We start from the raw sequence: 15,874 nt of genomic DNA on the forward strand, positions 1-15,874 counted from the left end.
CTTGTTATTTCGAAGGGGAGCAGGGGAAAACCCCATTCCTACCTAAGCTGAATGGAGCTTTGTTTAATTATGATGAATTATGATTATGACTATTATAAACAATCCCACCCCTAGTTCAAACTCTTCTCCAAGATCACAAGAATGAGCTCACTTTGTCTGGCAGGGTATCTTTGTCCAGGCCGACGAGTTTCTTGAGGAAGCCCGGGTCCCCCAGCAGCACCTTGGCCACGGCCCAGGTGGGCTTCTGCTGCAGCAGGATGCACACCGCATACATGACCGTCAGCACCAGGTCTGGTGGGTTGGTGTAGACCCTAAAGGTAATGATACACAGGACAACTTTCTGAGGAATTTTGCCAGGCAAGGACATGATTGGCTCCTAGCAGCTTTTATTATATGTTTCATTTTTATTTTTATCTTACCATGCGTTTTATCTTAATGCTTAATTTTCTTTTACTTTAATTTCTTTCTTTTTCTTGTTTCCTTTCTTTTTGCTTTAAATTGTTTTTGTTTTGTTTTGTTTGTTTTTTTGGGAAACACATTGAGTTGCACTTGTGTATGAAGTGCGCTATACAAATAAACTTGCCTTGCTTAATTGTCGAACAAAATGATTAAGAAAATGTCTGTACAGCTGATCCAAGTTCTCCTTATAAAATGTGTCGTAGGGATAAACTGCCAAGTTCTGACCAAAATCCCTTGTTGTGAAGAAGAACATGCTGCCACAAATAGATCTACAGATGTTGAAAATATGTGAGAGATCATTTTTTATATGTCTCCCTTACTTCAAGTAGCCTACATTGTTGGGCTTGTTGGGACCTTATTGAGACAGGAAACATGTGGAAGAGAGATGAGGTGGGTTTAGGGATATAACCCAAGCCAGACTGGAACCTGAGTCTCCATGTGGTACAGGTGTGTTGACACAGTGCGCCTCAACACTCCCCCCTTATGCGCCCTTAGGGCAGTCATGGGTAAGCAGTTAGGGCATCAGACTTGAAGCCCAAGGGTTGCCGGTTCACAAGGGTTCCCAAGGGTTCCCAAGGGTTGCACTGTGTCACATTGGCAATGGGAGTTTCACTTTCACCTATCCCCTTCACCCCAGACTTGCCTGATCTCCGAGATGTCATTTTTGTCAAGGCCGTCTAGTGCCTCTCTAGCCTTCTCCAGTAGAGGAAGCGCCGTTTTCAAATCAACTTGGGCCTCCTGCAGTTTAAAGATACATCACACAAAAACAAACAGAACACATGTCACATGTAAATAGGTCAGGCAATAATCAAAGAAAGAAAAAAAAATCACTATTATTTTCTTACAATCCTGCCTCTCCGCTATTTTTTGTCAATGTATTTTTTTTACTGTATTTATATTTCACATTGCATTTCTGTTTGGTGTGTGTGTGTGTGTGTGTGTGTGTGTGTGTGTGTGTGTGTGTGTGTGTGTGTGTGTGTGTGTGTGTGTGTGTGTGTGTGTGTGTGTGTGTGTGTGTGTGTGTGTGTGTGTGTGTGTGTGTGTGTGTGTGTGTGTGGTTGCATGAGTGCATGTGTGGGTGTCAGGGTGGCGTTTTCCATTTACTGTGGTTGATGCAAATGTACAGTAGATAATCTAGCCTGGTGCCTGTCTTTCTGTGACTTCAGTGTCTCATTGGCAGCATTGGCAGCTTTATTCAAACCTTTACTTATTTATTTATTTTTAAGTATTTGTTGGGGCCTTTTCTGGCCTATATTGTTACAGGATAGTATGAGAGGAGACAGGAAACAATTGGGATAGAGAGATGGGGCAGGGTCGGGAAATGACCCCGGCCGGACTTGAACCGGGGTCCCCGTGGGCATGCATGCCCAAATGTGGGGGGCTTAGCGCAGCTTTATTCAAACCTGTGCATAGTCCTGCACTATCTGCGTCTCCTGGATCATGATGTTCTCCTCCATCTGCACGATGGCTCTGACCTGCTCCACAATGTCCGCATCCCTCTGCAGCTTGCTCATCAGAGTCTCTATTTCCTGTCCAGCACCACACAAAATATTTTACTCCATTGTCAGTTTATTATTATCCTAACAGCCACATGCCAATATGAGAGGATACACATGAATTAATGTTATATGACAATTTAATGATCAAACTGCAAGGTAACATTACATACCACTATTGTAAATAAAATGTGATATACTAAATTTAATGTCCAAGTCTTACGCTACACAGTAATGGTGTATGTGCGCCAACACAAATTTGAAATAATCTCGCGGCCGAATAAAATGACTCCGTGGGCCAGATTTGGCCCCAGGGCCTGAGTTTGACATCCCTGGTTTAGGAAAAGAGCTGCCCACATCTCTGAAGTCATTTAGATGAACTGAATAATACCTATCTATTGTGTAATACATTTCTGGTGGTAAATGGAGAGAAGTGTGTGTATTTGTGTATGTGGGGGTGGGGGTGGGTTGTTGTACTGTAATTGTACCTCTGTCTTCTCCTCTATCTTCTCGCTAAGAGCTACAAGCTCCTCCTTCATCACCGTGATGTAAGAGGTTGACTCCAACAAGATGGCGAGTCCTTTTGTGTACCGATTCCTTTGTAACACACACACACACAGACACAGACACAGACACAGACACAGACACACACACACACACACACACACACACACACACACACACACACACACACACACACACACACACACACACACACACACAGCAATTTGAGTCAACTATGTAGTTAAGTTGAGATATAGTGCTGTGTAAATACACTTTGATTGATTGACTTCATTGAATCGAGAGCTGTATGTCGAAATGTCAAAACACCGGCTCAAGCAGATGGGGCAAAACGTACACCAAGAAGGCCATGAACATGGCATTTGCAAGGTGATTTGCATAACTGGTTGGATTATACAAAGTTGTAACACAGCCATGATTCATAGACCATTGAAGCAAGCAGCCCTTGTCTGCCTGAACAGAGAGACAGAGAGACAGGCCGAACAGACAGACAGACAGACAGGCAGACAGACAGACAGACAGACAGACGCACGCATGCATGCATAACACAGCCATAATGCATAGACCATTGAACACACACACGCACACACACACGCACGCACACACACGTACGCACACACATACAGACACACACACACACAGACACACACACACACCTGATGCTGTGCAGATCCCCCTCTCTGGAGCGCAGCATCTTGAAGAAGGTGCCCATGAACTCGCTGAAGATGCTGGGCACCACGTAGTAGGGCCTGCGCGCCTCCTGACCGTACCGCTCGGCCATCTGGGAAATGCTGTAGTGCATGTCCACACAGGCCTGCGCCACCAACTCATGCAGGCCCTGACCATGTCAAAACCACACACAGGGACAGACAAGGGGGTCGTAATGGAGGGTGGGGCAACTAAACAATAAAAAAGTGTACTGAACCCACGTCACTGGCGTAGTAGCCTAGTGCCCTGTCGTTAGGTCTATACAGGCCGCTTTTACGGTGAATTCATATTTCTGTTTTCTATTCTTGAACTAAACAAACAAACATTCAAACATAGTTCGGGGGTCGCAAGCTGATGTCCAAACAGTTGTTAGTTAGATGCGTAATGTGACGCTTTACACGTTGGAGTCCAAGTTAGATGCGTGAGTCTTTACACGTTGGAGTCCAAACAGTTGTTAGTTAGGTGCGTGATGTGACTCTTTACATGTTTGAGTCCAAACAGTTGTTAGTTAGGTGCGTGACGTGAGTCTTTACCTCGCCCAGGTAGTAGTCCTCTGCGTTGATGTACATGCTCCTGGCTACTTGTAGCAGGGACTCCTTGGACCAAGGGCTGTACCAGTCAATGTTGCAGCAGCCCAGCAGCGCCGGGTGGGACCAGCAGAACTGACGCAGGCGGGACCCGGCCGGGCTCATCGTCAGAACAACGTGCAGCCTCTGCTTGACTTGCTGAGGACATCACATAACATCCACTGTCAGGATTACAATGTGCTTTACTGGGACAGGTATGCAGCACTTGCCCATTCACCTCATTCCACTGTTCAACATGGACGGTGCCATGTTTGCATGTTTGCATTTCTTTGGCCATTGGGTTATTGCCGTATATTAGTTAAGATATCTCTAATTAGTCATCCTTTTTATTTTTTATTTGAATTTGATTGCAGAAGTAGTAGTTAGAACACTGCGCTCTTCCATGTGGTGCGTCTCCAGTTGAATAATCTTACAAGGCGATTGCACTTATGAGTAAGTAATAATGAATTAATAATTCAGAATTAAATAGTTCCGTCGAGTTTACATTCTGTGTTTGTCTGTACCGTATATGGTGTGTGTAATACAGAACAAGGCCTAAACTCCACATTTCACTCAAAACCACCCCGAGCCATATTTCACAGTGTGTAGTGAGTGATATGAGTGCTCAAAAGGATACAATAAAGCAAGCACTTTGGGCCTACCACCCAAACAGCCTATGCCGAACACAAAATGTTTGAATTTGACAGAAGCAAGACTCAGATGGGGTGTTAATGCCTTATTGTCTTAGTCCGGGAGCCGTGGGGTTGAACCCAGATTTCTTTGATAAAGTTCTTTTTTTGCTTTATCTGATAGATTTTAGGCAAGTCTTCAAGATTTCAGACGATGCCCGGTGATATCACTTGAGCATTTTCAGATTTTGAGCCTTTATTGTCCCATAAATGCAAATTATGACAAAAAACTAAAGACACCTAATATTACTGTGAATAATGTTACAAAATGTACCAAATTGCTTATATTACCAGAAAAACATTCACATTGGACTGCCTTAACACTGCCATTATTGAAACAAACCCAATATGGGGTAATAATTAACCCTTTCATAACAGCAATCCCACAAATAAGGTGAGACACTGTAGGTGAATAGGGTATTTTTTTTTTTTTGACTTGCAGATATCAATATGAAACTTTATCAGATGATTACTCATATGAATTGGAGAAAAAAATGTATTACAAGTTTTCTATATTTTATGTTTAAATATGCTAATTAGGCTATTATCTAATTAAATATGCACTAATTTGCATTATATTTTGATGCAATGAATCTGACCACCTGAAAATGCCAGCTTCAAAATTCCTTTTTTATTTTGTTAATATCGTACATACAAGAATATTTACTGTGGTTAATTGTGGCTATCTCCTTTTGCTATCCAGATACAGAGAAAATACTGCTAATAACCTTAAAAAATGCGATTTCGGCCTATTTTTATGCATTTAGTTATATAAATCAGGTCATGAATGACAAATCAACAAATGCCTCAGTAAAAACATTCACAACATTGCTTAGAATAAGACTGTAAAGTATGGAACGGATTGTGCATTATGAGATCCTGCATAACATCACATCATGACATGACAACATCGCCGGTAGGTAGCCTACCACAAATAGCCAACATAAAAGAAAAAAAAGAACAACAGAGTGTGGGGGTAACTGGTGAGCAGTCGTTGGCTGTTCCAAAAGATGAGTAAAGAAATGACATACGTACATCCAGTGTATCCAGACTGGTATTGAATGATCACTTAAATCCATAAAGCCATCCAATAAGATCTGTACATGCATTTAAATTTACACAGAAAGACCTATATACACTGCAACATACAGTACCGCACGCTCAGAGACAGAGAGAGAGAGAGAGAGAGAGAGAGAGAGAGAGAGAGAGAGAGAGAGAGAGAGAGAGAGAGAGAGAGAGAGAGAGAGAGAGGTCTAAACATAGGAAAACAGCTATACATTATATATACGGTTGAGTCAAAAAATTAAGTCAATCCAGTGTATCCTGACTGGTATTAAATGATCACTTAAAAGTCCATGAAGCCATCAAATAAGACATGTACATGCATTTAAATTCGCACAGAAAGACCTGTCTACACCTATACAACACACAGAGTCCTAACACCTAAAACACCTATAGCCTACATTATACTACACGCACACGCAGGGGCAGGGGATGGGCCAGTGAAATTAAAGTCCATATGCCTACTCTTGCAACCACATCTGATCATCTGTAAAATGTAGTCTGGTGCCACTTTGACATTTTCTGGAACACTTATTGGTATCAGTGCTTTGTTGCATGGGTCTTTCTTCCATCCAAATGCTTCAGGAGATAGTTCAGGTGGAGTGTGAACCAATGTCCTCCACAATATTGCTTGAAAATGAGCCCTTTTCACATTCTCAAGAAATGCCTCTGTTGTTGGTGGAAGAGCAGCCAGGTTAGGTGAAGATACATGACCTTTCCCATTCTTTTTTCCCCATACCACCAACCTTGTATGTGACATGCTGATACTGTCTGGAATGCCATAACATGCCGACACAAAGTTAGTGGCCTCACTGGAAAGTTGTTGGAATGGTGCCAGCACATTACCAATTGATGTCAAGTGATATCCAGCTTTTAGGGTCTTGATAACAGAGCCTTTGCCAATACCAAAATAGGATGCCACAGTGTCACACCCTGATATGGCATGGGCTGGTAAAAGGTCAATTACAATGTCATTTTGTGGATTCACATTTTTAATTTTATCTCTTTCCATGTTAATATACGACCACCACTGAAATTATGTACTTTGTAGGCAAACAAATAATCAGCCAAAAATTATGTAATTATTACTTCCAAGTTTTATTTTGTGTTACAACAGCACAGGAAGAGTAAATAGCAATGTATGAAATGGTGTTGAATTAGTAATCCTTTCTGGGTATGTCTAAGCTGACACCACCAATATTTGCCTAAATGTTACATATTTCTGCTTGACAAACAGCTAGTTATGTAATTGTCTAAAATGTATTTGGTACGAGGACACTTTCTCCACTTTGATGTGGCAGGCCTACCACCCAGAATGCTCTATGGTTAATCATAGTGCAGTTATGAAGCTGTCAAAAGCTTGTGGGCTATGGCTGCAGCGAAATCAACATGAAAGGGTTAATATCTGAAATTGGCACATCACCCACTCTTATCCGGATGGGTAAGTGCTGGACAACTACAAACAGCAAAACCAAACAACCCACTATGAGATATAAAGCCACGTTTGGCGAAATGTTGGCCTTTGTGTCTCCGACTTGGAAAATCAGGCTTTTTGGGTGAATGCCCCGCCCCCCAACAATGCATGACCCCACCCCCACTGATGTCCATACCTCACCACCTGTTCTTATACACATCCCACCATGTAAACAAACACAAAATAAGTATGGTATAGGGTATTTGGTCAGCATAACATGAATTGGGAGCCAAATACTGTTGTAATCTATGGCTGCAGCACATCAAGCATAAAAGGCTCAATATCTGAAAATGCTCAAGGGATATCACCGGGCATCGTCTGGAATCTTAATAGGTACACCTTAGGCAACCACAAACTGCAAAGAAAAAAACTTTATCAGACGAAACTGGGTTCGGCTTATATTTGGCTTTTGGCTGCTGGACTATCTTGGTAAGATACAGGTATTACCTCAGATGGGGTGTTAATGCCTTATTGTCTTGGTAAGATATTACCTCAGATGGGGTGTTATTAGTGCCTTATTGTCTTGGTAAGGTATTACCTCAGATGGGGTGTTAATGCCTTATTGTATTGGTAAGATTACCTCAGATGGAGTGTTATTAGTGCCTTATTGTCCTGGTAAGATATTACCTTTGTGAATTGGGTGTATGCTTCCTCTCGCTTCTCCCACACTCTGCCCCGAGTCCTCAGATCAGCCGTGATGTTGTCAATGTCCTCACTGTTGAAGAGGCCGGGGAGGTCTCCACACTTCAGAAGGCAGTCCAGGTCCTTCATGACAGACTCCTACAAGAACAAAGGTGCATCAGACAGTGCATTAGGCAGACTGCCTAAAGGACTGCAAAAAGCTTTTTTCCAGAAAAATGTGGAATATGCATAATTCACACAAAATACACAAGAACTCAACAAATACACAATCACACAAACACACACACTCCCCATCTCTCTCTTGCTCTCTCTCTCTCACACGCATGCATGCACGCACACACGCGCGCGCACACACACACACACACACACACACACACACACACACACACACACACACACACACACACACACACACACACACTAAACCCAAAACCCAACCTTAAGTATCTCGGGGTCTGTGATGAGCAGTACGGTGTCCAGTTGCTCGACGCCGGTCAGGTAGAAGACCCTGCGGATGTCATCACGGAAGTCCGAGTAGCTGCAGTTCCGAGAGACAGAGAGTCTGTAGAGGCGGCAGGCGGCCAGGTGGCAGGCCAGAGTCACACAGCTCTCCTTCCCAGTGCCATCCAGCCCAATCTGGACACACGGAGATCAGGCAAAGAGATCAGGGTTGCGTTCCCCAAAAAGCACCCCCAAAAGTGGTGCACAGCAGGGCTTGACATTAACTTTTTTGCTTGCCAGCCACTGTGGCTAGTGGTTTTCCCGAGTCACTAGCCATCCAGCTATTCTACTAGCCTCAAATTTGATGTTTTTTTTATCATGACCCCAGAAGATGAGGTGCTTAAAGCAAAAGATGAGTGCATGGGTTTCTAAATTTCTTTAACTTAATTACAGACAATTGATACACAGTGCAGAATATACACTATTCTGATATGTCATACCATAGAATAAGCTACCTGCCAAATTGGCTAGTCACACTGAAATTGTTACCAGCCACAGCCAAGTTTTACCAGCATTTGGCCGGTTGGCAGGTGCCAGTGTCAAGCCCTGGTGCTCAGTATATTAGGCAGTGTTAATTCAACACTGCAAGATTAGTATCAAGACTACTACTGTATACAGTAAGTGGCTATTCACACCCGGCTGCAAATAGCAACAATGGCTATTCACACCCGGGTGCAAATAGCAACAATGGCTATTCACACCCGGGTGCAAATAGCAACAAAGACTATTCACATCCGGGTGCAAATAGCAACAAAGACTATTCACACCCGGGTGCAAATAGAAACAATGGCTATTCACACCCGAATGCAAATAGCAACAATGGCTTTTCACACCCAGACTTACCCAGAGTTGAATTACCACTGAATAATTGCTGACACACTACATTTGATACCTCGGACATAATCATCATCACCATGTCAAATCATGACAACACGTGATGCAGCTTCCCTTCCCAGGGTCTGGGACAGAGAGGAAAAAGAGATCAGCTCAGTAGCTGGGGAACCCCTGGGGAACTAATAAAAACCCAACACCCCAATCCGTGCAGAGAGAGGAGAGAGATCAGGGGGATCGCCATTTCCAACCTTCACCGTAGCACCTTCACCGTAAGTAGTAGTACTTAAGACCAAGTAGTACTTTAGTATTAGGTACACCCTAGGCCTAAGTCATATGGTGTTAATTGGTCACAAATCATCAGCACTCCTGCATGCACTGTACCTATGCTCCAGCAGGTCATTAACGTTTACTTATTCCTCTTTTCCACTGCCGTTTTTTCTGGTAGGCTTACAGCTCAACACAGCGCGACTTGACCACCACTTTTTGATTTTTGAATAGGCACGACATAGCTCAATCGTAATGCAAAAAGCGGTGGCCGAGTTGCACTGTGTCGAGCTGCAGGCCTACCAGAAAACCGTCAGTGGAAAAGAGGCATAAGTAGTAAACGTCAGGTACCACAGCTAATGCCACTATTGTGTGGATTAAATGGGATTTTTTCCTTGTTTTTACTGGATTATGTAAGAAGCATAGTCAATGCCTGTACATCTTGCTGCTTGCTGGACCTGGAGTTCACCCCTCCCACCAGGTTATCGTTTTTCAATGTCATGAACAAATGTTAGCGATTAGGTAAAATAGGATGCGTTTTTCAAATTTCAACAGAGTGAAGTTCCTCCCTCCACCTCCAACGTTTCTCAGTTCAGCAGTTCCAGAAACTCGTGTACAAATGAAGCGAGTATGAGGGGATGCCAAAACCTGGGCTGCACTACATGATCTTGAAGGAATTGCGTCTCTTTTCTCACGCAAACCAAAAAACTGAAATTGTGTCCAGATCACGATGCATTCCCTTTGACACACATGTGCAGTGGTCATGCAGCTGTCTGTGACAGGTTAGGTTAAGGGAAAGTTTTGGTCAGGGCACAAATTTAAAACTCAGAAACACTGCATTACTGACAGGTTAGGTTTAGGGATGGTTTACGTAAGGGCACAGCTAGGCCAAACAGAAGCTATCTATGTGCTCTAGACAGCAGGGAAAGCGTCGGAATATGGACGCAATCTCGGATGTTGGTTTGCGTGACAAATATATCATAGATGTATCTGTCACATACTATGTCATAGATGTATCTGTCAACACTGGTCATGTTAAGACTGTCTACCTTAACTGACAGAGTATGTTTTCTGCACATGGTTTATCCCAACTCACAGAATGTCTTTTTGCACAATTAACTTTTTACATTTTTTACATATTACTTTTTCACATTCTTAATCTTTACTATTTTTATTTTCCCCTCCCTGACTATTCCTGTGTTATTTGTATCTTGAAATGTCCATGTGGGCATTTGTTTATTTGTGTATTTATGTAAGCTACTGGATACCTGAATTTCCCCCTGGGGATTAATAAAGTTACTCTACTCTACTCTACTCTACTCTACTCTACTCTACTCTACTCTACAAATTGGACGCAATTTCAGGCTGCAGCCAATGCACTTGTGATCAATTAAAAATGTACTTGTTCTGAATTACCAGCATCATGTGTGATCCCTGCTGCCGAAAGATGCGTGCTGCTCGAGTCACATGCTCCACAGCCTCTCTGAAGAACACCATGGGAAACTGCAGCCAGGAGAGCGAGATAGAGAACAATAATGTAACTGTTAATGAAGCAATCATTTCATTTGAGTAAGACAGAATAATGTAACAGAGTAATTGTAGTACAATTAGCTGATGCATTAATTCAAAGCAACATACAGTTAATACAGGGTATTGATTACAGTGCCTGAAGTAATGTGAGGTTATGGTGCCTGGTTTCAAGCCAGTCTTAGCGGTTTTTAGATAGATAGATAGATTATTTATTTGTCCTTTCGGAAAATTGTTCTGTGCCATTTTCAGTGCATCTGATACAGTTACAAAGACATTACAATTACAATACACAAGAACACAATAGACAAACACAACCCCCCCCCCTCCCTCTATAGGACAAAAAGACAGGTTGACAAAAAACCCAACATAAACACAGTAAAGTGCAGTATTCAGTACCAAAGTGCAATGTGCTATTCAATCTAAGTTACAGTTGTCTTATTTAGCATGGATATACTAATAGGTATAAATGATTGGCGGGCTCTGTTTGTCTTAAATGAAGGCATCCTAAACCTCCTACCTGAGGGCAACAACTCATATGCTTGCTGTAAGGGGTCAGGTGTGAGAGATCCTCACATATGGTATTTGCCTTCTTTACCACCCTTGCTTCAACAGTCATGGCCATGCTATTTAGTGGCTGGCAAGCAATCTTGCTGGCCATGTTGATTATCTTATGGAGCTTATTTTTATTAACAACAGACAGGGAGAAGTACCAGGCTACAGAACAGAAACATAAAATGCTCTCAACAAAAGAATGATAAAAAACCTGCATCATATCCCTATCCACTTTAAATTGTCTTAGCTTTCGCATGAAGTGCAGTCTCTGCATTCCCTTTTTGTAAATAGTATCGGTGTTACAGCTCCAAGTTAATTTGTCATCTATTACAGTTCCCAAATATTTATAGTTTTTCACCACCTCAATGTCTTCCCCATGTATGACCATGTTCTGATGGGTGTGTCTCCCCGTTCTAAAATCCACAATAAGTTCTTTTGTCTTTCTTGTATTTAGAAAAAGACAGCTGGACTCACACCACTCTACAAACTGATCCACCCAGGCCCTGTATTGGGTCTCATTGCTGTCTTTAATTAGCCCCACTATGGCTGTATCGTCTGCGAATTTAATCGTGGCATGATCAGTTGTATTGCTGTATTTTATTATTGCACAGACATGTTTCGGTGTGTGCAATAACAAAAAAAAACACTGAAGGTAAAGTGTGGCCTTGTTTCAAGTGCAATTCAGCCGTGGATGAAGCCAAGACCTGCAACCCTGCACGAATAGACCAGACATGACTTGAGCAACTCCGGTCTCCGGCCACAGAAATAATTGACTGTATTGAGGCACTGGTGACAGAAGAGACAAAAGTGACTACAGTAGAGGAGATCTAAGCGACTTGAGCAAGTTTATAGTTGAACTTCAGCAAATAGTATGCAAATGAGCTATGATGCTGTTTGACAACAGCCGCCACAGCCAATTGAAATGTCGGAATGCTTGCGTTATGCTTTTAATGGGCGTACTCTGTCGCTGCTATCGCTCGAATCGCTCGCTCTTGCTACACAGTACAGCGATTCTTCTGCGCTTAATCTTGTTGCTGTGTTCCCCCAGTTAGGCCACAACTACCCTGCTGCTTAGCTGCACATTAAACCATTTAAGTCGGCTTGATGTGGTTAACCCCGTGCAGAATCAGCAGAGGCAACTGATTAGGTAGAGACGATTCAGTTTCTTCTGAGATCCATATAACGTAAGGCTCAAACTGCAATCCTCTGGCAGCCATGCCCCATTAGGAAAATGAATCACACCCATTTAGGAGACCTGGCTTGATTGCAAGTTGTTGCATTGATGATGTATCCTACAACCTATCTTGGGCTACTGTAATGAAATTTTTTGGCTAAGACTTCATTTGACACCGGCGTCATACGTATGGACATAACGGTGTCATACCATTGTCATAATACAGTCATGCATTTGTCATAAACATTATGTCAATGTCATAAACATTGTATGACTTTGTCTTTAAGTGAAATGCGGTTATGGCAAAGACAGGCATAACAATGTCAACTTTTCATGGCCATAAAACGTTTATGACATTGGCACTATGGCAGTGTTTCCCAACCTTTTTTGTCTTGTGAGTACCCCCTAAGCATTTTCGTTGTGCATGAGTACCCCCCAAGTCAAGTTCTATATCACTTTCTATATCCCAATGCAACTAAGCCTCATACATTTGTTAAAATTTCATTTTTCCAAGTACCCCGTGCTGTGTGCTCGCGTACCCCTGGTGGTACACGTACCCCTGGTTGGGAAACACTGCACTATGGTATTGACTCGTTCATGACACTATTATGACACTATTATGTCACACGTATGATGCCGGCGTCAAGTAAAAGTGTAACCAATCTTTGTTCTAAGTATGAAGCTCAGCTGACCCCAGACTTGGTCTTGCAGTGCTTGTTGTGGCAGTCCTCCAGGACAGGCAGGATCTTGTTCTTGTCGCGGATGTGCTTGTAGACGCGGGAGGCGATGGGCACGGTGGGGTCCAAGAAGTCGGCAAACATCACCGGCTCCTTCATCATGGACTCCGCACCCCAGAACACCTGGCACGAGGGACAGAGGAACTCACTGGAGGCCATTTTCAAACCATACAACACAGCAGTGCCAGAGCATTTTCAGCATTTTGGGTGTTTTTTCAACACCCACAGAAAATTGAATTCCATGCCTATGTCAACGGCACACCGTAAAAAAAACCCTGAATTGACATGCTTCAGCACCATTGGTACAGAACGTTAGGATCCAAAATGACAGGCTTAAGCATCATTGGCATGAAGTGAGTTAAGTGGCAACACTATACCGTCGGTTCTGCATGTTTAATTTAACACTTATGGAGTTTGACTACTGTGGATGAGTGTTACATTCGACTCTCAAAATGTTTAATTAACACTGCAGTTGGCTGTGAACTATGGGAAAGATCAAGGGAATACTGTACATTTTACCTATCCCTGGATACACATACAGTGTGCCGTACATTAGATCGTCAAAAGCAGGGTATCACAAAACATGTGTTGTTATTACTAGTAGAAGCAAGACTGACATCAAAAGCATTCTTGATTTTGCATCCTGTCATTGAGCATTATGATGAGATAAAGCACTTCACATTCAAACGTGTTGCACGCCTGTTGCCTGGTTCAGTGTACCGTGAAAAGACAGATTTAGCTGTAAAATGTAGGTGAGGCCTACCGTAGCTAGCGTAGGAAGGCTGTTGTCTGTTGGTTGTAAAAAGGTGAATGAAGAGACAGGGCTGCTGACAGCTTTGGCCCAGGCAGGCTACTGGAGACACTGAGAATGGACTAGGTCCGAAACGTCTGTTGCTCCAGTTTTAACCTCTGACTTCTGTTGTAAATTTTCGGCTACAATATACATTTTTCACACAAGCCTTTTTTCATTACCTCAAGTGATTACTACTTTTTGGGAGCGGACGCACCAAGCAATACACAGGTCAAAAGTGTAGGCGCAGACACTGACCTTGTTAGTTTTTGTCCTTTACTCGGCCAAGGATGAAATCATCTAAAAGTGCTGCTCTCACAATGCATACAATGTAATAAGGACCCACTTCTGGGGCCCCCATATCCGTGAACCCCACACCAGCTAGCGCACTGTAGGAAAGATGCGTGTACCTTGAAGTGTATCTGGAGCTCGTTGGCGACTATCTGGCAGAAGATTTGCCTGTCCTCGTCGGACATGAGGCGGTCGTGGAAGACGCGTGAGGCCTCGTTGGCCAGCAGGTAGGCCAGAGCCTCGTCTGTCCTCACCTCAGACGAGTGGCACTGCATCAGGCCGTGGATCACCTGGGAAGCATCAGGGTATCAGTACCACACACTCACGTTACCGCTACTCGTCTTTGTGATTGTGCTCAAGATTGTGTTCATGTTCATGTTCATGATATTGTACGTTGAATCATGATGACACATGTCACACAAAGAGGTGACCAATATCAAGGACATAATATTATAATTTAAATACAATATAATAAACCATAAAAAGACTATAAATCCACTCAGAGAGTGCAGACTTCTAAGTAAGTTGATTGATAGAACATTTGACTATGTTACACCATATTTTTTTCCAAGTCTTTCTGCCTTGATTTTGTGGAGTTGAAAACTGGAATGTCAAAATTCCATTCCCTATCCATTCCATATATCCCGGAATGGATTCTGTGTCCCCCTGGGACTTATCTTTCAAACAAATACAGCACCAGCCTCTCGCTACATTCTTTTGAAAGATAGTATTTTTTCCGTCATATTAAACAACATGTCTCGCAATCGACTGCGATTCCACAATACAGTAGATCTCCTGGTAGACCGCGATCGACGAGTTGGGCCCTGCTATAGACTAATAATAGAGACTAAACTCATACTTAAAAGTGGTTATACTTTCATGCTTTAGCATCAAACTACGATGACAGCAGCTAATCTACTGTTAAGTGTAATGATGACAATGACGGAGTGAGATCTGTGATGATGCGGTGCACTGTACTTTGTAGAGGTCTCGGAGGTTGTAGGTGTAGTGGTATCTGGCAGGTGAGGGCAGCACGGAGTGACACATCTCCAGGTAGATGGCGATGGCAGCAGACACTAGAGTCTCGCGACACTGCTGCACCTCCATACAGAAGTCCCCTGAGACCAGGAACTTCCCCAGTTGGACCTGTTATGAAAAGCAAAACATAGTATGGAGCGCATGACATTTAACCAGTGGCCTCTTCCCCATCCTACTCCATGACTGAGGCACCCTGAGCATGGTACCATTCCTGCTGCACTGCTTACTTGGGGCGCCATTGGGGCTGTCCCCTTGCACGTGTGAGGCATAAATGCAATTTCATTGTTTCATTGACTTACAAACGAGGACATAATCATAGCCAACATCACTAGCATACAAAGTGCACAGGAAATATACAGAACAACAAGTGCAGATGCAAAGAAGGGTTCGTTTTTGTTGTTGTTGTTTTTTTTAAAGTAAAGTAGAGTACACACACACGATAATATGTGAGCTTAGCTAAGACGGACCAGAAATGTAATGTGATTTGACAAAAAAGGGGAACTGATGTCGATGCAGCTCAGTCAGTAAACGAGGAGTCAGACCAC

The 15,874-nt window shown here is 43.0% G+C and overlaps 1 protein-coding gene across 1 annotated transcript in view; it reads right to left on the reverse strand.

Annotated features, from left to right (window-relative positions):
- Positions 1–133: 133 nt before the first annotated feature.
- LOC134469858 (dynein axonemal heavy chain 6-like) overlaps positions 134–15,874 on the reverse strand; it is a 49,343-nt gene continuing 33,602 nt past the window's right edge. Inside the window, exons 45-56 of the mRNA XM_063223887.1 lie at positions 15,270–15,437; positions 14,411–14,581; positions 13,166–13,333; positions 10,634–10,720; positions 8,057–8,254; positions 7,604–7,756; positions 3,719–3,910; positions 3,134–3,315; positions 2,444–2,552; positions 1,863–1,988; positions 1,103–1,197; positions 134–311 (exon numbers count right to left, since the gene is read on the reverse strand). Coding sequence (XP_063079957.1) covers positions 134–311; positions 1,103–1,197; positions 1,863–1,988; positions 2,444–2,552; positions 3,134–3,315; positions 3,719–3,910; positions 7,604–7,756; positions 8,057–8,254; positions 10,634–10,720; positions 13,166–13,333; positions 14,411–14,581; positions 15,270–15,437 — 1,827 coding nt within the window. The remainder of the gene's footprint in view (positions 312–1,102; positions 1,198–1,862; positions 1,989–2,443; positions 2,553–3,133; positions 3,316–3,718; positions 3,911–7,603; positions 7,757–8,056; positions 8,255–10,633; positions 10,721–13,165; positions 13,334–14,410; positions 14,582–15,269; positions 15,438–15,874) is intronic.

Source organism: Engraulis encrasicolus, chromosome 19 (assembly GCF_034702125.1).
Source record: "Engraulis encrasicolus isolate BLACKSEA-1 chromosome 19, IST_EnEncr_1.0, whole genome shotgun sequence".
Lineage (NCBI taxonomy): Eukaryota > Metazoa > Chordata > Actinopteri > Clupeiformes > Engraulidae > Engraulis > Engraulis encrasicolus.